The sequence below is a fragment of the Bubalus bubalis genome, chromosome 3, assembly GCF_019923935.1.
Source record: "Bubalus bubalis isolate 160015118507 breed Murrah chromosome 3, NDDB_SH_1, whole genome shotgun sequence".
In the NCBI taxonomy this organism is placed as follows: Eukaryota; Metazoa; Chordata; class Mammalia; order Artiodactyla; family Bovidae; genus Bubalus; species Bubalus bubalis.
In genome coordinates, this window is record NC_059159.1 from 102493791 (window position 1) to 102521008 (window position 27218).

The 27218-nt window shown below is 41.1% G+C and overlaps 2 protein-coding genes across 10 annotated transcripts in view; one reads left to right on the top strand and one right to left on the bottom strand.

Moving 5' to 3' along the window:
- The window catches only part of SPATA6L (spermatogenesis associated 6 like), a 112899-nt gene extending 93243 nt beyond the window's left edge, over positions 1-19656 (top strand). For 8 of the 9 annotated variants that reach the window (XM_045165050.1, XM_045165047.1, XM_045165048.1 and 5 more), the window contains one exon: positions 11328-19656. The gene's annotated coding sequence lies outside the window, so the exon portion shown is untranslated. The remainder of the gene's footprint in view (positions 1-11327) is intronic. The other variant, XM_045165046.1, reaches the window with a different exon arrangement.
- The window catches only part of SLC1A1 (solute carrier family 1 member 1), a 73729-nt gene that overhangs the window by 19189 nt on the left and 27322 nt on the right, over positions 1-27218 (bottom strand). Inside the window, exons 2-5 of the mRNA XM_006068195.4 lie at positions 19652-19792; positions 3610-3702; positions 1744-1858; positions 232-274 (exon numbers count right to left, since the gene is read on the bottom strand). Of these exons, the coding sequence (XP_006068257.1) occupies positions 232-274; positions 1744-1858; positions 3610-3702; positions 19652-19792 (392 nt within the window). The remainder of the gene's footprint in view (positions 1-231; positions 275-1743; positions 1859-3609; positions 3703-19651; positions 19793-27218) is intronic.

Sequence of the window (27218 nt, forward strand, 5' to 3'; positions counted from 1 at the left end):
AAAAATGAAGCCTAAGGGAAGAGGGAGCAGTGTAAGCTACAACAGGCATGCTGCTATGGCTGGAAAGACTGGGTTTGACAGGTCACCTGAAATTCCTCCATTTGCAGGTATTAATACATTGCCCATTTTTGATGGCCTAATTCCATCTCTTAGGTCATAGAAGAAAAAAAAAATCTTAATGAGTAAGGAGGAAGAGTAGAACAGCTTGAGGGCAAAAATCATTATTCTTACCTGCTGAAAACAGGCTTGGACAAGGTTCTCAGGGAACATATTCCTGTTGGAGACATGAAAAGCAGTATCACATTAAGACAAAAGTGGTTTTTGTTTGTTTTTGTTGCACCTAATACATTGATGGAAATGAGTATGCTATAGAATTAGTACTCTGGTTTTGGTCTCACCTTTGCATAATGCTTCCTTGTATTAAGATTTATTTTTCCCTGCTTCTGCTAAGTCACTTCAGTCGTGTCCAACTCTGTGCAACCCCAGAGACGGCAGCCCACCAGGGTCCCCCACCCCTGGGATTCTCCAGTCAAGAACACTGGAGTGGGTTGCCATTTCCTTCTCCAATGTGTGAAAGTGAAAAGTGAAAGTGAAGTCGCTCAGTCATGTCCGACTTGTAGCAACCACATGGACTGCAGCCCACCAGGCTCCTCCATCCATGGGATTTTCCAGGCAAGAGTACTGGATTCTTTTTCCCTACTGAGCTTCAATTAGGGGATAGAAAGCTCTCCTAACTAACCAACACACTTAACTGATTCTTGAGTAGCCAGCATGGTTGCTGTCCTCAGTGAAATAGGTACTAGCAGGTGGACAGGCTCAGTTAAGAGACTTCTTTAATATTTTGCACATTTCTGTTTTCATCAACGAGAGTCAACTGCACTTGTTCCCAAATTCTTTATGCCAGTTGCAAATATCTTTGTCATTACTGAATGAAATATTATGTAAATCAATGCAATATGAGTGTGAAAAGGAAGGAGCAGTTTCTATAAAAACTAAGCTGGAATGCCTGGAAATTCATTCAAGGCAAGTGAGTAAAATTTCTGTTGCTGTGTTAGGTAAGGGAAGACAACTGAAATAAAAAGAACAGCTGGAAGAACTCAGCTTTCAGCTTTCCTTGCAATTGCTAAGGGTTTTGTTGCTCTACTTCATGAAAACTGAGCCTGGAAATTGTAGATGATGCATTTATAAAGGCAGCCTAGGCAACAGAAATATGAAATTACAATCAACTGACACAAAGAAATGACCTTGGCCCAACATCAAAAAAATGGCAAATAAATGCATTTAAGTTTTAAGCATAAACAAAATACATAGTGTATATTTATGACTCTCTACTTTAAATGCTGTTTTTTTTTTTTTAAATTAACTGACCAATCTGTAGCCCTGATTGTTTCAGATAAGAGGGTTTCTCCTGTACAGTTAAAAAATATATTTCTTCAAGTTGCTTCAGAACCAGCCACCCAATACAGCCCAGCATCTTAATGCAACAAGTATCTTTGGACATCTCTGTCCATCCTAAACCCTGACAGAGACCCTGTTCCTTCCATTCCTTTGTGGAACCATGACATGGCAAGCAGGACTGGATATGTAACTTGCAGGGTCCAGGGCAAAATGAACACATAGAATAATTTAAAAATTATAAAAAATTTCAAGATGGCATTAGCAGAGCATTAAACCAAGCATGGGGCCCTGTGCAACCACACAAGCTGTATGCCTGTGAAGCCACACTGCTGGCCAGACACCCACCTGATCAGGTCTAACATGGCATCCACTGTGCTAACTTCAGGGGTGTTCCCTGTCCTGTCAATTTCATTCACTTTCTGGGTGACACCAGGCTTGATGCTCACCACCAGCACGATACCTGTAACCAAAGATAGCACCCACAGAGCATTTAGAATCTCCCAGGGCACCTGATATCTCTTGCATCCATCTTAGAGTACCAGGCAATACTGGGATGGGGACCCTGAGGAGTCGACCCAAAACACTAAGCCTCAGCAGGAACCTCAGCAGAATTACTGCCTTAATTACTTCCCATCTAAATGAAGCAGAAGGAACTCTTCCTGTGTGTTTTTAAAAAATGAGGGGCTGCATTCCAGAACTGCTTCTGGAAACACTTGCTGATGAGAATGCTCTTTTCTTCTTTAGCTTATGAGATCAGCCTCAGCAGGGGTTGGGGTGAGAAGGACTTATTTTCAAACTCAGGGTACTCAGCATCTTTCTGTAACTTTTACCCACAGATGCTGGTATTTTTCTGAGGGTCACAGAGAATAAGCCTTACCTTCCTGTCATACCACAGCCATCAAATATCTGAAAAGCTGTGTGTAACCCACTAAAGGATTTGGGTTAGGGAGTGTGGTTCTGTGGGACTCTTTGGGGGTACAATGAGAATAGGAGTTCTAAGGAGAGAGAGTTGATCTTGCTATAAAGAAAAACTGTCTTAACAGAGGGCATCTGGGACTTCCCTGGAGGTCCAGTGATTAAGACTCCATGATTCCACTGCAGGGGATGCAGGTTCAATCCCTGGCCAAGGAACTAAGGTCCTGCATGTTGTATGGTCAAAAAAGCAAAACAAACAGAATCTGAAAGCACCATTTTGGAGCTAATGGGTTCCTCTTGAGGTGTCCAAGTAGGGGTGGGAGGTTTTAGGAAAGACCAGGTTGATGGACTGGAGGGGAGTGAAGGAAAGGCTCCATGCCCTTATCACTCTTCTCAAAGAGAAATGCCCCTCCAAGCGGGTAGGACTTAAGGATGTGAATGCATTAGTTTTGCTGATGGGAGGAGTCACTGGGCAGTACAGGGGCCATGAATGGGTGTGGTCTACTCTCCCCTCTCAGAGCTGCAGAAAAGATACCAGCCCAGCTTTGTTCTTTGTGTTGGCCTCCCTCAGGAGCCTAATGAAATATGGTTTTGGTTTAAGGCAGGGTTCAGGGCCTCCGAGGTTGCCTGGCCTAATACAATTAAAATCTTACTACATCCTCAGTTCATCAAAGCAGAGCTGTAAGGGTCAAGCTGGCTGCAACATTTGAGTACACTGGCCCCCTCTCTTACCACTCAGAGCATCCTTCTTAAAATGTCATACTAGGTCACAAAGGATGGACCATACTTTTTTCACAAAAGTGTCAAAGGTATATGAGCAACCATAGTCTCTTATTAGAACAGTCTCCCTCTTTCAAGTAAAATTTATACTTGGCAAGACTTCTGTTAGCTCTGGGTACTATGTGAAATTTGAAATATACCGAAATGCTTTCTTTCTGGAAATACTTTATAATTACACTCAAACCCACTATTATAGACTAATTGTCAAGTTTAAAGATTAGCTCTTTGCTTTACTTTTTTCCACCCAGTGATCCGGATAAGGTGCAGAATTGTCCCTCTCTTTCTGTTTATTTACTAGAAACATTAATAAGCAGTACCATGGCTGAAACTCAGCCAATATTATATTTGTTCATATAAAAGTTTCTGTGCTGACTTCAAGCCTAACAGCTTCATAGAAGTTTTAACAATTGTACTTTCTGATCTTTAAAAAAGCGTGCGTTTAAAAAAACCAACTACTTTTAAATGGAAAGTCACAATTATACAGGAAAAAAAAAAGGATTCAGAAATAAATCTTACCTAAAATTACAGCAATGAGAGTGGTACAGAAATAATATACGACAGCACGCAGACCAATTTTTCCAGATACGTTGGAATCCAGTGTAGCAACACCTGAAAGGGTGAGAAGTCAAATTATATTACGCGAAGAAAAATTTCCAGGACTGGTGGCAATTCAATCCTCAAGGTTTGGAAAGAGCTGAGCGGTATGTATTTATCTGCTAGGCCTATCTCACTCATTTTGTTTGAATAATTCCATATTCCAAATGCAGAATTAAGAGACTGAAGGCTAGTAGGGGGCAAGATCCCTTCTGGCTCAATCCCCACCACCTCAGCTCTTAGTGAGTGCTGTGTCTCTGGCTCGTGAGAGGGGTGGCCATGAGACAAGTAAAAGGAGTCCCCCTTTGGCATCTGCGCTAAGAACTTTACCATTGTATCACTTGACATTCTTTTGGGATTCGGTATTAGGGAAAAGTTTACCTTAAAGAACTGAGAAGGGTCTTTTATCACATAATAAAAATTGAATAACTCATGATCATTTCCCTTTCTGCCTTTCCTGTCAGGAATCTCAGAGTCAACTAAAAAGATAACTTTTATGTGTGATTATCAAGTCATATATATGTTCATTACAATTATCTAAAGAAAGGAAAAAATATAAAGATGAAAACAAAAATCACTTCATGTCATCAGCTATTGTTAATATTCTGGTGAATATTATTCCCATATTTTTCTCTCAATTTTTTGTCAACAGGGCTGAGATAGTTTTATACTTTATAATCCTCTCTCTTCTAAATACAATATCATAAGCATTTTTCTTATTGTTATGAATTCACCCTGCAGATAATTTTAAAGACAACATAATCTTCTCTCATGTGGCTGTACCATAAGGTATTTAATCATCTCCTTAGTGATGGATTTTTAGACGCTATCAGGACCAAATTCAATAATAGAGCACAGTCATTTCATTATCCTTCCTGGCTAGCAGATATCCTTCTTTTCATGATTTTCAAATTGCTTTTATGTTTAAAACCATATTCTGTATGGCTTTGTGAGACTCCTTAAAACCCTTGTTTTAATAAGTTGGGATATGAATAAACATTTCTGAGGGCACAGATAATCTAAGAAACTTATGGCCACATTGTTTAGATCTAGTTTCAAAAGGCCTTTGGATGGGCGAAGGAACCACTTTTGGCTCGTTTCAAATGGTCAGAAAAATGACTGAATTGTTACTTGACTTACAATGGTTGTACGGAAGGCCAAGGATAGATACAGAGGTGGAAAGCATACATCTCCGCTTGCTAGAAACCTTTGCCCTCCATCAAAGATGCTCATAGAAATGTGGTCAAATGATGCATCTCTCTAACTGGACTGCTGCTGTGTGATACATGAAGCCAGGTTGAGAAGTAAGCAAATCATCTTTCAGCAAGTTGTCATTTGGAAGTTTCAGACTACCCTGTCCGATTTACAAAATGAGAATCACATTTTGAATCAAATGATTACCACAGAAAATGATTTTCTGAGTCTTCAACACGCATGAGTTGTTCCATAACTGTTACCCTGAAGTACACGGTAGCAGGAGAAATGAAGAGGTTACCATAAGGCAACCCCAAGGAAAAGGTAGCAGACATGCAGGCTATCAGCAAACACAAGTCGATTTTATATTCACCCCTCACGCTATAAAAGGCCTATCCATTTTTTTTTTTAAGTGACTAGGGGATTACGCTCCTCAAATATAATCATACATAGTTGATGTTTGGGAAAAATCTGTAAGGAAGCTATGATGATGATGATGACAACAGAAAAAGACATCTCTCACTCTAAACACACCATTCCTCTGGCTGTTGATTGCTTCTTCTGAAGTTATATTTTGAGGGAAGAGGCTCTGGCTTCTAGCAGTCACCCCAGTATGTTGTTAAGGGTTCATTCATCAACCTCCAGAGCAAGACTGCACAATTACTGTATAGTGAGCATACTGTGAGAGTCACATCCTAGAATAACCTGGATGCTAAGATTCTATTTCTTTGGGAAAAAGAATGTGGTGTGCTGAGCAGACTTTCTTTACCTAATGTTCAGACAATTAAAAACAATAGTTCTGTAAGAAACCATAATGACAAAAAAATAGCGAAATAAAATGACAACAAAAGAGATATTGAAAGCTACAACTCAGAAACCAATGAACTAGCTCATATTTAGTTTCAGTCTCTTAAAAAAAGAGCAGACAGTGATGCAAATATATAAGCTTACTAAGTATATTATTTGATTATAAAATGTTCCTATTCTATTTTTGAGCTCTATACATTATTTTGATAAACAATTATGATGATTATTCATGATAATAATGGTAGTTAAAAAAAAAAGAAAATTAGCAATCTAGATATTTAAGTAACCTGTACAAGCACCTGCTCCATGACCTAACGGAAGATGTATTTTCAGATATATTGTCCTTTGCTTGACATCCAATTTAAGCATCCCCATTCCCTAAGGTGCCGACAAGTGACAAACTCGCAGGGTGGCTGCCAAACTGTCCTCGGGTGTGTGTCTCCTGCCCTCAGGATTTTCTTCCAGCAGTGAAACAAATTAAATCTATGTGGGGAATTGTTTCCAGCATATGTTAACGTGTCTTAATTTGTCTTAATGATTTGGCCACGGGCTGGTGCCTCTGCTTTTATTCCAGGTCCCAGATGGCAATAAAAGGCTTCATAATAATGAGATTCTTGGTGGAAATACTTTAAATACAGCCCCCAAAGTAGTCAGCTCCTGGCTGTTGCAGTACAGTAACTCTCTTGCAGTTACTTTCAAAAAGAACTTTGTTCCCCATTTCTCAAATCTACTGAGGTCCTACAGATCTCCTGGATATATCAGAAATGCATTCAAATTAACAGTCATACTTCTCCACATCTCTAGAGCTACCCCTCTACCTTTCTAGCCACCACTGATTGAGGGCAAAGGCGGCACCGAAATCCAGACTCAACATCTCGAGGATGTTGAGGATGGGGTAGGGTGTGGTTGCCATAAAGGGAGGGAACTTATGCAGGGAGACATTCCAATATTTGAAAACCTCTGTAACAGGAACATTACTGAACTTAACATGAATATAAAATGTCTGGATGGATAGTCTAGCCACCCAGTTGCCAGTAATAACAATGATAGTGGTGATTATTATAATGAAATGACAATAGACACTGTGTAGTAAGCAATGACTGAGGGTTGTGTCATCTCCTTTGACGTTCACTATAACCCCACCAGGTCGGCATGATTACTGCCATTTTACAGAGAAAACTGTGGCCCGGAAAGGCTAAGTAACATGCCAGGGTCCTACAGCTGCCGAGCAGTGGAGCTGGTTTGGCCCCCAAAGGCCAGATCTTAACCACTATGTATGTCACACTGGGTCTATCCATGTGCTACTAAATTCTAGACCAGTGCTGCCCTGTAGGCCTTCCTGTGGTGATAGAAATGTTCTTGTGCTGTCCACTGGAGTAGTCACCAGCTACCGAGGGCTAGGGAGCAGTTGACATGTGGCTACTGTGACTAAGGAACTGCTTTCAAATTTTAATTTCAATTTAAACAGCCACATGTGGCTAATGGCTACCATACTGGACATCGACACAATCTCTAGGCCTCACCAGAGTGTCCAGCATTTCATGCGTGCTCAACAATGTTGAATGAACAGATTCAAGCTTAACTCCATTACCATAAACCAGGTAAACGATGAAGATAAACCAGATAAGCCATCATCTCCTGGTGTGCTTTTCCTTCCCCATGCTGACCATAGCGCTCTGAAGACTGAGGCTTATTCTTTTCTGGATCCTCAGTGCATTAAGTAAGGTGCTTTGTGAATTTTGTACTAAATGTTTCCACGTGACAGAAAAAGCTACACTTCTTATGTGTGTATGTGTGCTCAGTCATGTCTGACTCTGCGATCTCATGGACTGCAGGCTGCCAGGCTTCTCTGTCCATGGAATTTTCCAGGCAAGAATACTGGAGTGGGTTATCATTTCTCTCTCCAGGTGATCTTCCCGACCCAGGGATTGAACCCGCATCTCTTGCACCACCTGCACTGGCAGGCGGGTTCTTTACCACTGTGCCACCTGGGAAGCCCACTGCACTTCTTATGGCTCCTTACAAAGTGAGCCCATTTCAAAGATCTCCTGTGTGAGAGATTTAGGAACTTGGCAGGTTAATCTCCCTAAAAACCACTCACACAGGGCAGTTTGGTATGGTTCCCAGAGTGGCAAACAAGAACGCTTTTCACTCATAACAGACCTCCATGTGAGAACACATTTAGCATTTTAGTGTTTCTCTTTTTTTTTCTCATTATTATGTGCTCCAACCGACTTGCCCCTCCCAGGGTGTTTTAGATATTTTTTTGCTCATTGCCACCCCATGAAATTTTAATAGCACAAACTGTACATCTGTTCATATACTAAATATGTGTGTGTGTATATATATATATATATATGCTTTTTACATTGGAGAAGGAAATGGCAACCCACTGCAGTATTCTTGCCTGGAGAATCCCATGGACAGAGGAGCCTGGTGGGCTCCAGTCCATGAGGTCACAAAGAGTCGGACACGACTGAAGTGACTTAGCACACAGCATATGCTCTTTACATGAGAAGAGTAAGCTTGCTGCCCACCCCCCAAAACTTGCTTCTGCTGCCTTAAGGCCACATTGCTCCAGTTGAGAGTGTGTGGTCTAGCTCAGTGGATGTTGTTCTCTGAACGGTAACTTAATCCAGACCTTGGACTCCGAAGACAGCTCCTCTCCATCAGTTCCTGTCACACCAGCCACCTGTCAAGTGCTCACTTGTGACACGCAGCTGGTGGCTACTGCAATGGACAGCGTACAGAGAGAACATTTCCATCATCACAACTCCTGGGTAGCGCTGGACTAGAATTTTGTAGCACATGCATGAAGTTAGTATAACACAGTGGTTAAGAATATGACCCCCTTGACAAAGGAGAATGGGGAGCTATTTAATAGATGCAGAGTTTCAGCTGGCAAGATGAAAAGAGTTCTGGAGATGCGTGGTGGTGGTGATGGTTATGCAGCAATGTGAATGTGCTTAATGGTAAATTTTATGTTATACATATCTGACCACAATTAAAAATAATTTTAGACTTTAAAACACCTTTTAAAATGAGAAAGAAAAGAATAAGCCTTAGTCTTCAGAGCGCTATGGTCAGCATGGGGAAGGAAAAGCACACCAGGAGATGATGGCTTATCTGGTTTATCTTCATCGTTTACCTGGTTTATTGTAATGGAGTTAAGCTTGAGTCTGTTTATTCAACATTGTTGAGCACGCATGAAATGCTGGACACTCTGGTGAGGCCTAGAGATTGTGTCAATGTCCCGTATGGTAGCCATTAGCCACGTGTGGCTATTTAAATTGAAATTAAACAAAATTTAAAAGCAATTCCTTAGTCACACCTAGCTACATGCCCCCCTCATTCACTGTGGGGAGGTCAGATGGTGGGCCTACCTTAGCCCCAACCAAGTGAAACATCATTGTGCTTTATCCTGGGGTTTTACTCTAAAGACCCTCCTGGATTCCTTGCTTTCTGGCCACACCTTATGCCTGATGAGGTCTAGAGGACCACCTTTCCTTACAGCCCACTCTTACAACTCAATTCTTCTGGGCACTGACACCTGCCCTTAAGGAATTTACAAATGAGAAAGGACTGTCCACTAATACACCACAAAGCTGGTGTGGCAGGATCTGCATAGAGATCAAAGGGCGTTTAAAGACGTTTATAACAACTGAACAGTAATTTTATCTGTTGAGTGTAATAACAAAAAGCAGGGCTAGCGTTTTGTCTGTTTTTTTTTTTTTTATATCTTTTTCTAGTAATTCATTTATATTATAGTTTACAAAAATTATTGATCCATGTGGATTGGAAATGAAAAAAACCGGATCTTTCCCACCCACTTTAAAACCTGGATGCTCTGTGAAGCACTGGTGCAGAGAACAGGTACCATGGGCTTTCAGAGGAGCCAGAGGTGTCACCAGGCTGAGGTGACCAGGAGCAACTTGCTGCAGTGAGCATCTGAACTGAGCAGAGAAAGATGAGCAGGATTCTGACAAAGATTCTTTCCTTGGCCACATTTTAGTCAGGCTTCCAAGTCTTCTCTTAGGCCCATCTGTGTACTTCTTTGCAAAATAATTTTAGCAAGAAACCTCTTACCCTTGATATAAGATAAAGGTTCCTTATCCTCCACCGTCTCCCAGATGATTTCTGATTTACTGTGGCCTGTCTTCAACATGAATCTTGTTGGGTCGGTTTAGCCAGAATCCCTTGTCTATCCACCGACCCCCACCTAATTCTCGACTATAAATTCCCACTTGTTCATGCTCTATTCAGAGTTGAGCCCAATCTCTCCCCTTCACTGCAGAATCCCATTGCAGTGGTCCCTACAACTGTCTATATGGTCTGCCTTCCCAAATTGACAAGTATCATTGAATTTCTTTTCTTTAACAAGTCCAGTTACCACTGGGTCCAGGATTGTCCTTTAAATCCAGGGATAGTTTTGAGGCTGGGCTGTGGCCTAGAGATAGATACACTCCAAAGCAGTCCCAGGAACTCAGGGGCACCTGCTAGCTCTTTAAGGAACCACACTTGTTTTTTCACCTCTGGAGGAGGCTTGGATGAGCTGGGGTCCTGGCTCCTGACCAAAGCAGTAACAATCTATTAGAATTTTTTTAATAAAAACACGGCAAAGGAAGAAGTTGCCGTGGGCTAAACAATAGCATGTTTTAAAAATAAACACTCGAGGGTAAAAGTCTCCTCTGAGAACTCTCTGATTAAGCTACCACCCACTAGAGAACAAAATTTCGTGACAGTCTCTCTCCACCTTGCCATTAAGTTATCAGAATTAACTCTGTTATTGGAAGGTTGTTTTTTTTTTTTTTGGTCTGGCATTTGATGATGTTTCACAATTGTGAATGGACACATCATCCAAGCAACTCATTGTTGCACTGAGGCATCCTCTTATCCAGATGAGTCCTGTCTCTGTCACCAGCAGAGGCCAATGGCATAGAGAGAGACAAGCACAGACTTTGATGGGACACCCTAGGCTCAAATCCCAGCCTTCTCCTCCCAGACTGTTTCCCCATCTATAAAATGGAGATTTAAAATGTCTCTGCCTCCTAAAGGGTAACTATGAGGAGCAAAGTGAACCATGGCATCTTACACAACAGCTGTTCTGAGGGTTAGAAACAATATCTAGAGCGCGCCTAGGACAGTAAGCAGAATTTAAATTTTACTCAGTCAATAGCCTCCGTTACTGCTGAATGAAATGATCAATAATGAAGTGTGTCACTGAGCACATGGAAAGCACTTTGCAAGTGTTAACTCTTTTGTCCTGCATGCCTTCCATAATCACATGGCCACTAAGGAGATCTTTTTAAAACATCAGTCGGGCCATTTCACACAGGAAATCCTTACCCAGGCTAACAAGGCCCCGAGGGAAGGGCACCTGTCTGTCCTGCAGCCAGGTCCACCAGCCCTCTTCTAGAGCCGACCGAGCTCCCTCCAACAACATGGCCATTGCCTAGGCTCTTCCCTCTGCTGGACTGTTTCACTCTCCCCTTCTTTTGACTGCTTTTAAGTCTTTTCCTCAGAGGCCTTCCCTGAGTCTCCAGGCTGAATCAGGCTCTCCTCACTCGGCATCCTATTCACACGACATTTCACAGTTATTACTAATGCAGTCCTTATTTAATGTCTGTCTTTCTCATTAGACTGTAAGCACCCCGAGGGCAGGAGACCCAGATATCTGCCGAGTCACCAGTGTTCACCCAGTGCCTGCACATGGGGGGAACTCCATGAACATGTGTTGATTGAAAGAATAACCAAATCATCTACATATGGCTACCGGGCTCCAGGCAACTCTTCCCAGGCTCTGGTCCTCAGGCAGCAGAAGGTTCCAGAATGGAGCTCAGGACTCTGTGTCAGTCCCAGGTGTTGCCCTTATGATCTGTGTGATCTTGGAAAACTGGCTTAATCTCCCTTCAACTTCCTGTTCCCTCATTTCTAAAGAGGTAAGTTCCTACATATTTTCACTGGATTGCTACAAGGATTTAAAAAAAAAAAAAAGGTCATTACTTCCCCAGAAAAAACAAGGCTGAGGGCAGGCTATGCTCTCACTCTGTTGATCCAGGGCAGCCTGGATTAACGCTCCTGGGATGTTAAAAGGGAAAAAGAAAAGGCAGAGGAGAGCCTGAAAAATATGTTTCTGTGCATGCTTCCCCTATGACATCAGTTTTTCTTAAGAGACATTAATTACAAAGAAGTCCCTTTCAATAGGTTCTGTCACCTCCCAGACTATTCTGTGAAGTTAATAAAATTAAACTGGTTCCCAGCAAAATGAACTAAAGGCTCTCGCAGCCTTTGTCAGCAGGTCCACATTTGATGTTCAAAACATCTGTCAAGGAGCAGCGGGCGAGTCTCCTGTTTCTTCAGCAACCCAAGAGCTGTTTAAACTTTTTTTTTTTTTTTTAAATATCATAAAGGACAGTGCTATTTGTATTTAGAACCAATTTTTCATAAGACCCAATGAGCTTTTATAGGAGGCTTCTTGTTCAATAAACATTAAACCTCAGAGGATCTGAGGCGCTCAGCTACTCTCTTCAAAGCCTGTGCTTTGACACTGGGATAGCGAACAGCTCAGAGAGACTTTTCTAGCTTTCTACCACAACCTAGTTATTATTGCGCTCTCTCTTTGCTTCTTCTTATCTCAAAAAATTGGTAGCTTGGGTCTCTGGGTTGAAGCTGCTTGTTTGCTGGGGAACTTAACACGTGAGGCAGAACAAGCCTTTTCCGATTGTTTTCGTTTCCAGAATGAACGCACTGTGCGAACTTACTTGGTTTGGCTTGATTCTAATATTGGCCCTGCAGGTTCTGATGCCAATGTAGGGACTGTCTAGAAACTTCTGATAGTATCAGACAAAAGAGTAAATTAAAATTTTTTCTCCTAGGCCTAACTAGTAAAATCTAGTTTTAGCAAGAACTCTGCTAAGTCAGTTTGATCAGAGCTCCCGGCCCCCAATATCTGATCACTCTCCATATCTAATCAGGCTCCTCATTATCTATCACCCCTGGGTGCTGGAGGGCAGTCCTAGGTGCTGCCCTTATGATCTGTGTGATCTTGGTAAACTGGCTTAATCTCTCTCCAACTTTCTGTTTCCTCATCTCTAAAGATAGAAGTAAGTTCCTACTTATTTTCACTGGATTGCTATGAGGATTAAAAATAAGTTCATTACTTTCCCAGAGAAAACAGAAAATCGCACTTTCCATGCACCATGACATATTACAGAAAATGATAATACTATGTCATAGTGCAGAGGTGGTATCTGATTACCCTGGGCTGTCTTTACCAAAAATCCTGTTAGGTCAATTTAGCCAGAATCCCCCTTACCTTTGACATTTCTTCACAGTAATTTTCCATCCACTGATCCTGCTACCCAGGTCACTGGCCATCATTTCCCATTGGCTCATGTTGCATTCATTTGGACCTGAACCCACTCTCTTTCCACCACTGCAAAGTCCCATTGCAGTGGTCCCTCTACCTACTGTGACAATCTGGAATAAATTCTGCCTTACCATCTTTGAGTGTTACTGAATTTTCTTTTAAACAATACTTCCCCACTGAAAGCTTGTTCAGGGCATTCCTTGGAGAGAATGGCACAGGTGGGAGTCACTGCTCTAACCTGTTTCCCCGTGCCTACAAGCTTATGTCCAGAATCCCCAGAAAGGCGCACAAACCCCATGAAGCCATGCCCTCACCTTCCATTCCCTTGCTTCCTCCCCAGGTTTGCAGCCTTCCAGTCAAAGTTTCACTGTTCTCCCAAGATTCTGTGCCTTCTCCTATTTTCTTCTGCCTAGAATTCCTGCCACTTCATCTGATTCCTCTCTCTTCTTCAAAACTCCACCCAATGTCCCTTCCTGCATCCTCATTCCCAGAAAGACTTATCACAGAGCATTGCAAATGTAGTCTCCTTTTCTTGAAGAACTGGACATCTCTTTGTGTCTTGTGTGTCAGGCATACAGCCTGGGACATTGAAGATATGAATGAATGAACGAGTGTCTTCCAGATCCATGTATTCAACTTATGAGATTCCTTAGAATCCCTGCATGATTTCTCATTTTTTCTTAACAGGAGAAAAATATACACATTTATTTAATACAAGTCTTATGTGACATGGAAGCCATCATAAAGAATTAAGTTCCAAAGAAATGGCGAAAGTACTTGCTTTTATATTAGGTTGACAAAGAGAGGCAATTGTGGAAAAGTGACTAAACTATATGAGGCTCACTCTTTTCTTTTTTTTTTTAAAGAAACAAAACCATGTTAACTCAGTTGAACAGAGCTGTGAACCAGTCTAGTACTGGTTTAGGAAGAAGGAAAGCTCATTCATGGTGAATTCTCTGGGCTTCACTATGTCAGAGGCTGAAGCAGGGAATATTTCTCTCTTGTCATTTTTCTCTCTGTTACGGTGGCAACAAGTGGCACATTCATTATGGGAATTCCATTCCTTATGTACACAATGTATCCCTTCCTTCTTTGGAGAAAAGGCACTGTAGAAAACCAATTAATATAATAAGTCTTCTGGCTTCAATAGCTGTGTTCTAATGCAACAAAAATTTCTGGTCTTAGGGAAATGTATAATTTGTGTGTGCAAAGTTGTTTAGGCCATCTTATCTTCTTGGTTCCCAAACAAGGTTGGGAAACAATGAAGGATGTGTTTCTTGGAATGCAGGCAGAATGCAGTGGTTCTAGACGGTACAAATGAGGTAAGATGTTCATTCTCAACCTGTATGATTTTAAGCTCCAGCAGGAAGTTTTAAATTTATAATCATCTTGAATTGGCAGTTTTCGTAGAGACTGAACTATATTAAAAAATAAACAAACAAAAACCAATGTTTCAAAAAAAGCAAGCATACCTTTCCCCCATAGCTGAAGTAGATAGTGGATGCTCTTAGCTACCAAATAGCAAGCTGTACAGCCAAATGATATGCGCATCTTCACCTCTTATACCTTCTTGCCAACAAGGGACTCACAGACCAGCAGAAGACTGAGGTCCATGACCAGGGGGCTGGAGGAAACATCAGTCCCTCACAGGATTAGCTTGTTTCCACGCGGTTAACCAGTGTTTGCTGAATTAAACTGAACCTGTTTCAGGGAGGCACATGGAATGATTCTTTCTACTGGAGCTGTGGATGGCTTCCCAGGACACAGCCACTTACGAGTAAATGAATACGTATTTTAAAAAAATGCCCTCCCCACCCTAAATAGCACAAGGATGTCACCTGCGAAATCTGAATTTAAAAATAGGGGGGCCTCCAAATACCTTGAGATGTCACTTTCTCTGCTCCATCCTCCATTCTTCAGTGTCTCTTCCGGGCATTTACACTCACCGCTTGGTATGAGTAGCATTTTCTCTGGATATTGGTTTGTCACTCAGATTCCAGCTCAATTACTGTATCTTGAGAGTTAGAATCTAGTTTTATCTTTTATTTTGCCAGAGTTCAGCTGCCAGCTTGCCTCTTATTCTTTTTTTATTTTTTTTTTTTGTAAATAAATGTCTTATTGGCAGTGCACCCAGGCCCAATCACTGACATACTGTCTATTGCTGCCTTTCTGTGATACCCAGTTGGAGAGTTGGACAGGGACCATATGGCTCAAAAAGTCTTGAATATTCACTTATCTGGCCCTTTACAAAAAGCCTTCCAGATTCTTGCTTGTAGGGAAACCTATTCACACATATATTCTGATAAATACCATTTGTATTTAAGCCTTAATAAATGCTGTTTATCTCTAAGCTTTAGTTAAACCCGAAACGGAAAAACCTCTGCCCCTGAAGGTGAGATCAGATTGTTGTCGTTCCAGCTTCTGCATCAGGGGAGTAAGACAGCTTCCTGTGGGGATGTTTGGGGAATCTCTCGGAACAGGAGGCAAGGAGTCGTTTCATTTCTATGCTGGGTATTAAAGAAAATGTGACCTAAATTTAAACTCACTGGCTGAATAAGACCTGGGCCAGGCTTTCCAGAGCCACACTTCTCAGGCATGTTCACAAGCCATTTCCCCTGCCATTTCGCTGGCGGTGGGATACAAATACAGCTTATAGACCTTAATGCTCATGGGGTCTAAGTGCAGATATTCTGCGTGTGGCATGGGTGTATCCTTCAGGATATCAGTTAAGGGTAGGATTCTGCTAGTGCCTAAATGATCTGCCTCTAAAGATGCCTTGAGATGATGTACATTGTGCCTTGTGTGTGTGTGTGTGTGTGTGTGTGTGTGTTAAAGCAAATTCCAGACATTATGTCATTTCCATCCCTACATAATCCTATACACTTTAAAAAAAAGATCAGTTTCTTATATCATTAAATGCCACTATCAGCACTATCAACAATTTCTCTTTTTAAAAAAATTTATTTGTATTATGAATAACAAGCTCTCTGTTAAATTAAAAGCTTTCATTTATTTATTTATTTTTGCCACCACACAGCCCGTGAGATTAGTTCCCAGACCAGGGATCGTACCGGAGCCCCCTCTATTGGCAGCACGGAGACTTAACCACTGGACTGCTGGGGAAGTCCCTCAAAAATTTCTTGATACCACCTAATAACCAGTCTATATTCAAATTTCCTTGATTAACGTTACGGCTTATCACATGAATTCTCCGTTTAAAAAAAAAAAGCTATAAAGTAGTTTTATGTCAGCAGAGGCTTTGATGGCAGAGGTTTTGTTACTTTGTTAATTTGGCAAGATTATGCATAAGTACAGATTATTTGTCTCAGGTTTTACTGTCTCTCTGCCACTGATTTATGTATCCTTAGGGCACTCACTCAGCTCTCCTCTGCTTCCAACATGTATTCTCCTTTGTCCTGATAAATGTATGAAATAAGCTCTTGATCTGCTGGATTTATAAAGGCTTTTGAAACTTGAAAGCTGCTCTTCCTGTATATTTTCCACAGCCATCTTCTGCTTCACCCTCCTGGCTCTGTGCTGGGTTGGGAGGCTGAGGATCACTGCAGGCTTTGGGGAAAGGACCACACACCAGGTAAAGGTGATGCTGAGCTCAGGGGCAGGGGGCAGAGCTGGGTAGCAGAAGGGCAGGGAGACTACCAGAGGCAAGGCTGGAAGGGTACAGAGCAGAATCCATCCCACCTACTTCTTCTGTAAGGAATGAAGGGAAGAAGGAAGGAAGGAAATAAAGGGAGGGCAAGGAAGGAAGGAAAAAAGAAGAAAGAAAATACAAAACAAAAAAACACAAAAATAATGTGTGTTTGCCTTGAAAACATAAAAGAAAGCTCAGTGCTCATTTTTTCTTACTAACTGAATCTAGTCATTGTTAGCCATTTGATTTTGGTCCTAACTTTTAAAAATGTATATAAATTTTAATAAAATTTGTATTATATACAATATCTAATTAATTTTATCCTCCTACTTTATATTAAACAGGAACATTTTCCATCTTCATTAAATATGTTTCCAAAACAAAGTTTTTAATAGGTGCATAGAATCCTAACTTATGGGTATAACATATATTCAGATTGCTTATACTTTATCACCATTATACAAACAAATATTACCATGAATACCCTTGTACCTAAATCTTTGAACCTATCTCTGATGATTTATGTTAAATTCATCAGAATAGAAATGTGAGGTGGAAAGATCAGAACATGTTCCAAACCTCCCCCCAGAAAATTTGTTCCAATTATACAGTAACTGAAAGAGTGATTGAGCCTGTTTTCCCATAACCTTGCCTTAGTACTGTTATTATTTTTTCCTTTTAATCTGAAAACTTTAAACACAAATTATCATCATTGTACCCATTCCTGCTTTGTTCATGTCCTTTGAATCTTTGACCATTTTATCACTTTATGTCAAAAGAATGGATAGTGTTTAACTGTGGGATTTGGTGAGGGAAAAGTGTAAAAATTTCCAGACCTGTGCTACACATTCAAAAAGCAGCTGGGCTATGCACGTGGAATGCAAATTATTTTCCTAGATTATTTGCAAGGCTGAGCTAGCACTCAAAACGGACCCCAAAAATCTTACTTGTTATCAATGCCAAGTATATATTTTCAACATCTAATATTATCCAACTAGTATATTCATACAATATTGTTACCTTTTCTTATGAAATCTGGCTTACTGCATGGGTTTTGGATTTGCTGCCTAATCTGGATCAACTTTCCATACCTTCCTCCATAGATGTAAGTATCAATCACAAAGTAGTTTATGAGCCTTTGTGCAACTGCATGCAAAATACAGTACCTATGTACAACTTTGAACATTTTTCTTGGGAGAGAGTCCAAAGCTTTCATCATGTTCTCAAAAGACCCTAAGAAAAGATTACAACTCTTTGATATGGAGAAAATTCTGAGGGTTTCTAGAACAGCCATCTCCACACGAGAAGGCAGGTAATATGAGTGAGTAAAGTGGACGAGGTATCGGGCACTAGGGAGTGACAAGAACTGTGGTGTCTCACATGTATTTGCACCAACTAAACACAGTAGCTGTTTCTCAGCTCTGGTGTGTGGGGAACTGGCCCCAGTGTTTACTGATCTTAGTTTTTTTTCAGAAGAAGCCAGAAATATGGATGTTTACATGAAGTCTTCCAAATTTTAAATGCCTCCAATAATTTGAAGTTAAACAAATAATCATTATATGGTACAAATGACTGGTCTGCTGATTTGGCCCTCTGGCTGCAGGCCCTAAAAGAAACCGGGCATTTCAAAACATAATTATGTTCTCTTTAGGTCTATAATAAGCCAAGAACACCAAGACCACTTAAGAACTAGGCTTCCAATGGACTCTGATCTGATTGGAGTTTGGCACTTCAAAAGTTCAATGGCTAAATCTACAGCTGAAGCAATGCAGTTGCTGAAAGCAGCAGACCCTGACACCCATCCATCCTTCCCCAGCCAATGTCCAGTACTCTACAGAGATCAGTCCTACATCTCTAGTGGCAGTAGAGAAAAATGTTCTAGAAGAGGATATGTCAAGAACCCTAATTGCATGGTTATATAAAACTGTGATTTTCAAGTTGGCAACGCTAGCAATTGCTGCATTTCACCTACTGCCAGAATGAGAAAAAGCCAGGAAAGTATGGAAGCCACAGAGGAGCTAACCATACCCAGACAAATGACGTTTTTATAAAGCCAGTTAATCTCTACCTACATAAGGGAGTGTGCTCTATAAAGATACCCTGCAACATAACAATTCATAAGGGAAAAATCATTTCCAAATTCAAGTGTGTCCAAGTTCAGTTTTAAAAACACCCGGCTTTTGAAATATGGTACCAGCCCATCATTAAAACTTTCCCACAACATGTGACTACTGGTCCCTGGGCAGATTTCCAGGGCACATATGTAGTAAGTTCTGAGGTCTGTGGAGGAGTGGAAGTAAGTGAGCAGAGGGAACAGAGGACCCTTCAGGCTGAAAGGGTTGAGGCATGATGGCTGCAGCTGAGAAACAAATGAGTCAACCACAGAAAACATGATCCAAACTGATAACCACATTTTGCCTGAGGATGCTGGCTGACAGGAAAGAAAGAAAAGTGAAAGTGAAGTCGCTCAGTCATGTCCGACTCTTTGCGACCCTGTGGACTGTAGCCCACCAGGCTCCTCTGTCCATGGGATTCACCAGGCAAGAATACTGGAGTGGGGTGCCATTTCCTTCTCCAGGGGATCTTCCCGACCCAGGGATAGAACCCTGGTCTCCTGCATTGCAGACAGACGCTTTACCCTGTGAGCCACCAGGGAAGCCCACTGGCTGACACGGCAGTGACCAAATACCCCCTTTTCTTTTCCTTCCTCACGAGACATTCTACAGCTGGTCAAACAAAGATCTGAGATGTGGTTGGCAGTGCTACAGGCAAAGCAATGCCACGTTGTGAATAATGAAGCATTTCACTCAAGCAAATATGTACTTTCCAAGGGAGGTATACATGTGTGTATGGTACATTAGATGCATTTTGATTTTTTCCTTAAGAACAACTCAGGTGATTAGATGGCTCCTTAATCACAGAGAACATCAGTTTTCTAAAGGTACCTGTAATCATGCTGGATACAATTAATGGTAAAATGACGAGTTTCAGCATTCTCATCAGAATTTCTCCAGGAAAGGAAAAGTAGAATTTCTCCAGGTTAGATAGCTTGCTGTATTCTCGAACCAAGACTCCTGTAACAATCCCTAAGAAAAACAATGATTGGGAAGAAGAAAAGAACAACATTAGATTTTTTTTTTTGTATACATTTCTATGAACAAAATCCCCCAAATACAATTTTTAGTGGCAAGAAAAATAATTTTGATGATCTTCCTTGAGTTGGCAAATATTAGACTTAAAAAACAAAATTGCATTTTAAAAGGTAATGAGTAAATCTGTAAAAAGTAAAATTCGTGTGAAAGCTTTTTTCATCTCCTTTCTTCCCCTGCAATTATATTATCATGACAAAACATCAAAGAATACCATGAGAAGGAAAAAGAAAAGTTCAATCTTAGCCAGTCCAATATAACAATTGTTTTACACACCACTTTTATTGTCTATCTATAGATATTTTATATATTTTATACTTTACATATCAGTTTGTATTTTCTCATATTCTTTTAATAAAATTTTAGTAATACTCTTCTCTTTTTATTGAAGTAGAGTTGATTTACAATGTGTTAGTTTCACAGCAAAATGATTCAGTTATACATGTTTTTCAGATTACTTTCCCTTATAGGTTATTACAAAACACTGAGTATAATTTCCTGTGCTATATGGTGGGTTGGTTATCTATTTTAAATATAGTAGGGAAATGTTCAATATTAATAAACAGTATGCATTATCTGAAAGCTTGCCTTAATACGATGTCAGTATGAACTCTCTTACTTGTGAGATGATTCTGACAACTAAAAATCACAAATTTTAAGTATTTCTTCTTTATCTTCTTCCAAACCGTTCCAAGAACACCCAGTCGCCCTACTCCACCCTATTCCCATCAACTGCCACTCCCTACTACCTTCTATTAATCCAGAAAGAAAATGGGTTGGGATGACTCACACATCTTTTTTCTCTTCATCAACCTCTGATGGATGACATGCTAATTGGGAGTAAAATGACTAGAGGGCAGGAACCTTCAGGAAGGATATAACTAGATATGTTAATTTGCAAGTGCAAATAATTAGTATGTGAAAATTTAGAGTTAATTTGCGTACAGTTAAGAATGCTAGAGCAAATGAAGAGATGTGAATTATAATCAGTAGTAGAGTTTTCATTTAAATTCTGGTATACTTCTCATGCCCACTGTGCTGTGCTGTGCTTAGTCGCTTAGTCGTGTCTGACTCTTTGCGACCCCATGGACTAGCCCGCCAGGCTCCTCTGTCCATGGGGATTCTCCAGGCAATAATACTAGATTGGGTTGCCATGCCCTTCTCCAGGGGTCTTCCCAACCCAGAGATTGAACCCAGGTCTCCCACATTGCAGGCAGATTCTTTATCATCTGAGCCACCAGGGAAGTCCCTAAGTAACCTTATATGAAACATTTATAAGTTACATTAGATAAGTAACCTTATCTTTAGCTTTTATTTTCCTACATATTCCAACCTTTGCCTTGATCTCTATTTTGTACATACATTATTGAATGTATTTCTGATCAGCCATTTTAAATTATTTTTGGAGCAAACCTATACACGTAAACATTTTTGAAATTGCAGTTAAAGCAAACAAACAAAAAAGCCTCTGTATTTTTTATCCTTTTTGATACGGATTTCAAAACTTAAGTGTTAGAGACTCCAGAATGGTTAAGAACACCAAGGATTCAAAATATTTTAAGCAAATATTAAAAGCACGTTGTGCTTACTACTTAATTAGCTATGTTCAGCTGTTCTATACGGAACATAAATACATTGTTCTGTAAGGATGCTCTGTGATGTTCAGTGCTTTAACCAAACAAACAGAAAAACCAGATACTCTCTCTCTTAGTATTCAGGCTGCTTCAAGTAAAATTTTGGCTTGTATGTCAAAGAAAGCTCTGTATGTAAAAATAAAGGAGATGTGTCTGTGCTTAAAAACCAGCCACAAAAGCACTCTGTTGGGTAGCAAAAGAACCCATGTGCTCCCATCTTAGGGTTTATATTACCATCAATTAACTGTGCCTCTAATCATCTCCACCCCAAATGAATGCAAGGCAGTCAGAAAGAAATATTCTTCCTATTTTTCAGCCTTTAACCAGATATGGATTTTTAATGGTAGAGATAAAAGAGTCTCCATAAGGAGTCATTTAAAAGCAATCAAAGGTGACAAGCACAATGAATAAGTTACTGTATTTAGTAATGAAAGCCTTCTATCAAGCTTGTTCTTGAAGTTGAGTATCACAAATTATATTCCGATATTTGTTGACTGAAAGGAGAATACAAACACCAACCAAGACTTGGAAAAGCAGTTGGGAGATTCTCTCTGGGCCAGAGATGTCATCCCAGGACCCTCAAGAACAAAAAATACTGGTGAATGACCTCAGCCAGGAGTTAACATTTGTGAATGGATGTGCTACACCTTGGTCTCAAACACATTTGGAAAAATGAGATGCAGGATAAGAGAAAAATCACTGGAAGATTTGCCAGGTTCCAAGATGAAGCCAGAATTTCACAGTGTACATCCTTCCCTGCCCTTTTCCAGAGTCAGAATCTTGGAATGGATGAAGGAACATGGAGAGGTTTATCCACAGCCAAGGGCTGCTGGGATTAAGTGCCCACCCAGGGGTACACAGGTCAGATGCACATGGTAGGACCACTCCCAGAACCAGAGAAGATGAAGCTTAAGAACCTTCCTGAATGGTATATCTATACAGAGGCCTTCAGCAGGTCCAGTAAGTAAGCCCAAAGGTACAACTGTTACCTAGATGGTTGCAGCCCTTTAATTACCAGGAACTCATCCTTGGGCTGCTTTTCCCCACACAGGCAGGAAGATCCCAAGCAGGTACTAAGATGGTTGGGAAGTATATGGTGTTAGGAGAGCCGGATCCAGTTCTGGTTCCACCACCTACAAAGTACATAACTTGGGTCATAAGTTTAACTTCTCCTGTTGTCGACTGGTGGGATTGGAGGTAGGGCAAAAGGGCTGCTCTCAAAGGTGCCTTCAGAGGGCCAAGATGCTGTGATCATCTCTGAGTCTTAGTGTCCTCAATTTTAAAATAGGATCATAAAACCATCTCATTGGCTCCTGGAGAGCTGGCCATGTTTTTTACATGAAATGGAAATACATTGGTAAAACAAGGAAGGGAGAAGCTAGGGAGGAAAACAAGACCATAGCTAGAAATTTCTTATTCCAGTTTAAAACCTTAAGCTTAAAAGGGATGATATGGACTTCTCTGGTGGTCCAGTGGTTAAGAATCTGCCTGCCAATGCAGGGGTGATAGGTTCCACTCCTTGTCCAAGAGGATCCCACATGCTGCAGAGCAAGCCCATGTACTACAACTACTGAACCTGTACACCCTAGAACCCGTGCTTTTCAACAAGAGAAGCCACCGCAGTGAGCAGCCCATGCACCATAACGAGAGAAAGCCCACGTGCAGCAACAAAGACCCAGCACAGACAAAAATAATGTTTTTTGTTTTTTTTTTAAATAGAAAAGATACACAGGACGTCATTGCTTCACGCCCATGTTGTCTCAAACAACTGCCAGTCCAGTGGCCCTATTTTGGAGGTAATGGGATGCTTTGTCTTCCTGAAAAGTTTATTTAAAACATATTGTTTATGAAATAATTCTGGAGATCAAAATAAAAGGTCATAAATAATTAACTGCACCAACCTATCCACTCCTTTACCCTCACCATTTCCCAGGTCCTACCCAAACTTTGTTCTTATGCATGTTTTTGGTTTTTTTTTTAGTACTGCAATCTAGCAGATAACTCAACATTCTGCCCTATTAAATACTGTCCAGCAGAAGAAAATAACTAATTTTAATTTTAAACAAACAAAACAAAAAGAAGCAAAATCTCACCACGGCCCTTTCAACAAAGAATGGGAGCACTTTGCTAGAGCTGCCAGGCATCAGTGTGCGGTGAGGAAGGAGGGGCAGGGGGCAGCTGGGGGCTGAGGGCACGAGGCACAGGTCCCATGCTGTTCTTCCGGCAACACACACTGCCTGGGTAGCTAGCAGGGGCGGAGGGAGGGCCTTTCCTCCTCAGTCCAGGATCTGGCAGCTGAATCAGTGGCTGTGAAGCCTGATTTGTCCACAACTAAAGGCACTTGTGGAAATCCACTTCCAGCCAAGAGTGAGTCCTCAGGGAAGCCAGTGTGGCCTCTGAAACGTCAGCTGCAAGATACCACCCAGAGTGGACAGGGACTTCATGCTCTCCCTTCTCATTTCACAGGGGCACTACCCAATCTTTGTTCTTATGCACATGTGTTCTTTACAGTTATAAAAATTAATCTGGGGATAGTAGCTGAATTGCATTTGATTCAGATTGATAAAAACAGCACTGTTCCTGTTTTAGGGTATTTGCAGAAAAGAGATTAAAATCTTCTGTGGTTTTTAATCAAAGCCCCAGAATAGTTCTCTGGTTCACAGATTGAATCTGTCTTGATTAAATAAGAACTATTGGCAAAGGAAAATACATTTTTAATTACCACTGAAATAGTTATCTAGCCATGCTGTCATGTTATGTACTATTTTAAGCACTAGATTAAGCCCCTCGGGAGGTAATTGAGTGTTGATAACCAGAAAATAAAAAGTATGGGATGAATAAAGTTATTAACAAATGGCTTGGCATACACTGAGCCTCCCTGGTGGCTCAGTGGTAAGGAACATGCCTGTGAAGGCAGGAGATGCAGGTTCTATCCCTGGTTTGGAAAGATCTCCTGGAGAAGAAAATGGCAACCCATTCCAGTATTCTTGCCTGGAAAATCCCATGGACAGAGGAGACCGGCAGGCTATAGTCCATAGGGTCGCAAAAGAGTTGGACTTAGTGACTAAACAACAACAACAACATGCATACACTGAATAGATAGGAGGACGTTTCTCTATCCTATACTTCCACTGAAATACACCTTCCCCCTTTTCTCATCTTTTCCTTTGGAGCTGAGTAGCTTCAACAATATAAGCTCTTTACATGAACTCTGACACAAAACACAGATACCCCTGTGTCTATAAAAATTTATTTTTAAGCCTTAAAAAATCTCATCAACTCGAATATATGTAAAGTGAAATTGTTTTTTCATATGCTCCTGAGTTGGCCAAGCAGTTCGTCTGGGGGTCCTATATCTCAGGTTGCCAACCATGGACTGAACTCAGGACACAGCAGTGAAAGCCCGGAATCCTAAACACTAGGCCACCAGCGCTGCACCCAGCGCGGCAGGTAGCGATCAAAGCAGTCGACGCACAGTTTGGGAAAAAGAAACTAGAGACAGAATTAAAGTTTTAAAGATGGGATCAGGGGACTCAAGACCTCTTGGATCAAGAGCCCTGTTCCTCGGAGCCGCATCACTTTAGTGTCTCGGCAAGCAGAAAGTATTGTGCGACATTGAAGTCCGCCTCCTGTGTCCCTAGTCATGTCTCCCATTTTACTGATTACTTTAAACTATCTTTCTCATTTTCTTGTACAAGGGCTGTCACCTAGCCGGAGGTCACAGACCTGAACATGCCTTGGGAAAGCATCCTAGTGTGTGCGCAAGCGGCGTTCTGAGCTCGCGCTGACCCAGCAGCGTTCCAAGGTCACTATGTTTTTCCTTAGCTTAGCAGGGCATGACAACCCCAACGAATCAACCCAGTGTATTTTTACTTGGGTTATGCTGTATTGTTATCTTTTGCTTTTATTCTTTTCCCATGGTGATTTTCTCATGGCTTAGCCAGAGCAACAGGTCGCTGACTATTAACCCCTGCACACCAGGGAACTCCCCCACTGAGTTTTCAATTCCATTGTCTCTAAGTTTCATTTCTGAAAGTTACTGTATCCTTTTCACAGCATCATTTTTCTGTTTCCTGTTTTCTCTTCCATCTTTCTTTTTTAATCATGTTAAACATATTTACTACATACTCTTTCAGACTGTTACATCATGTCCAGTTTTTTGTGTTCTCTTGCTTGTGTCATTTCCTTGTTTGATTTGTAATTTTTGATTGTAGATTTGTCTTTTGGGAAGGGGGTTGGCTTTCCATGGTTGTGAAATTGTCCCTGTGCATAATAGGACACCCGTTTCTCCTAGAAGTTTAGGGGTTTTAAGGTCACGAGGAAAGTCCTCCTATATTCTGTGCTGGTGTAATTTAGATCACCCAACCAGGTAAGTATATGTCTGAGTTTTAATTTTCTCATGGGTGCCTCTCTTCCTCTTTACTCTTAGACATGGGCAGAGGCAGCTTTCTTGAGGTTTCCCTGGGTCACAAGGTAAAATTTTTCTGGTCTTCTTTCCAAGCAAAGTGAAGTGAAAGTCGCTCAGTTGTGTCCAACTCTTTGTGACCACATAGACTATACACTCTGTGGAATTCTCCATGCCAGAATACTGGAGTGGGTAGCCTTTCCCTTCTCCAGGGGATCTTCCCAACCCAGGTATCAAATCCAAGTCTCCCACATTGCAGGCAGATTCTTTACCAGCTGAGCCACAAGGGAAGCCCCTTCTTTCCAAGGGTAGGAGCAAATTTTGAGGTTTGGGGCTCTATGAAGAGGAATGATACTAGCTCCTCACCTGTATGGGCCAAGATCTTATCTCTTCTCTATGTGGCTATTAGAACCCCTATCCCCCATCACTAAGGGCCATAATTGCCTTTAGACCTTACTATCAGGTGTTGTTTACACTTCAGGCTTTGTGTTCCCTTTTATTTCTGGTACATGGGAATTTTTCTTTCTTTCGAGTTTGGGTTACGCATTAATTTGAAGAAGGGTATTATATTTCTATGTGTTTGGGATGGTAGGATTCATCCACATTAGCTCAACTACCATATTACTAGGTGCTATAGCACCACCAATTATTTATTCCTTACCCTTTCCAACATGTCTATTTTAAGATGGATAAAAGAGTGAGTGGAGATTAAAGTTGAAAGTCTCACCATATACAGTAAAGTTCTTGCTATACTAAAGACCTGATATAGTGGTACTAAAACAATTATTGCTCTTCCAAGAACTCCTATGTAATCTTGTGGGATCAATTAATCAAAAATCGTTTACAGACCACCTATTCCTGCAACACACTGGGCAGTGGGAAGATAGAGAGAAGAGTAATGCACAATCGGGGGACCTTTACATGATGAAATGCACATTAGTCTCTCAGTCATGTCCGACTCTTTGGGACCCCACGGGCTGTAGCCCACCAGGCTCCTTTATTCATGGAATTCTCTAAGCAAGAATAGTGGAGTGGGTAGCCATTCCCTTCTCCAGGGCATCTTCTCAACCCAGGGATCGAACCCGGGACTCGGACATTGAAGACAGATTCTTTACTGTCTAAGCCACTGGGGAAATTAGGCATATTAAATCACATGAGACATTTTGAGGGAAGAAACCAACCCAGCACCAACTGTTTAGGAGGCAGGCTTTGTACTCAGACTATCTGTATTCAAATCCTGGAGTCACCATTTTATTAGCTGTGGAATTTCAAGCAAAATACTGATCATGCTGCCTGTGCCTCTGTTTCCCCACCTGTAACCGTG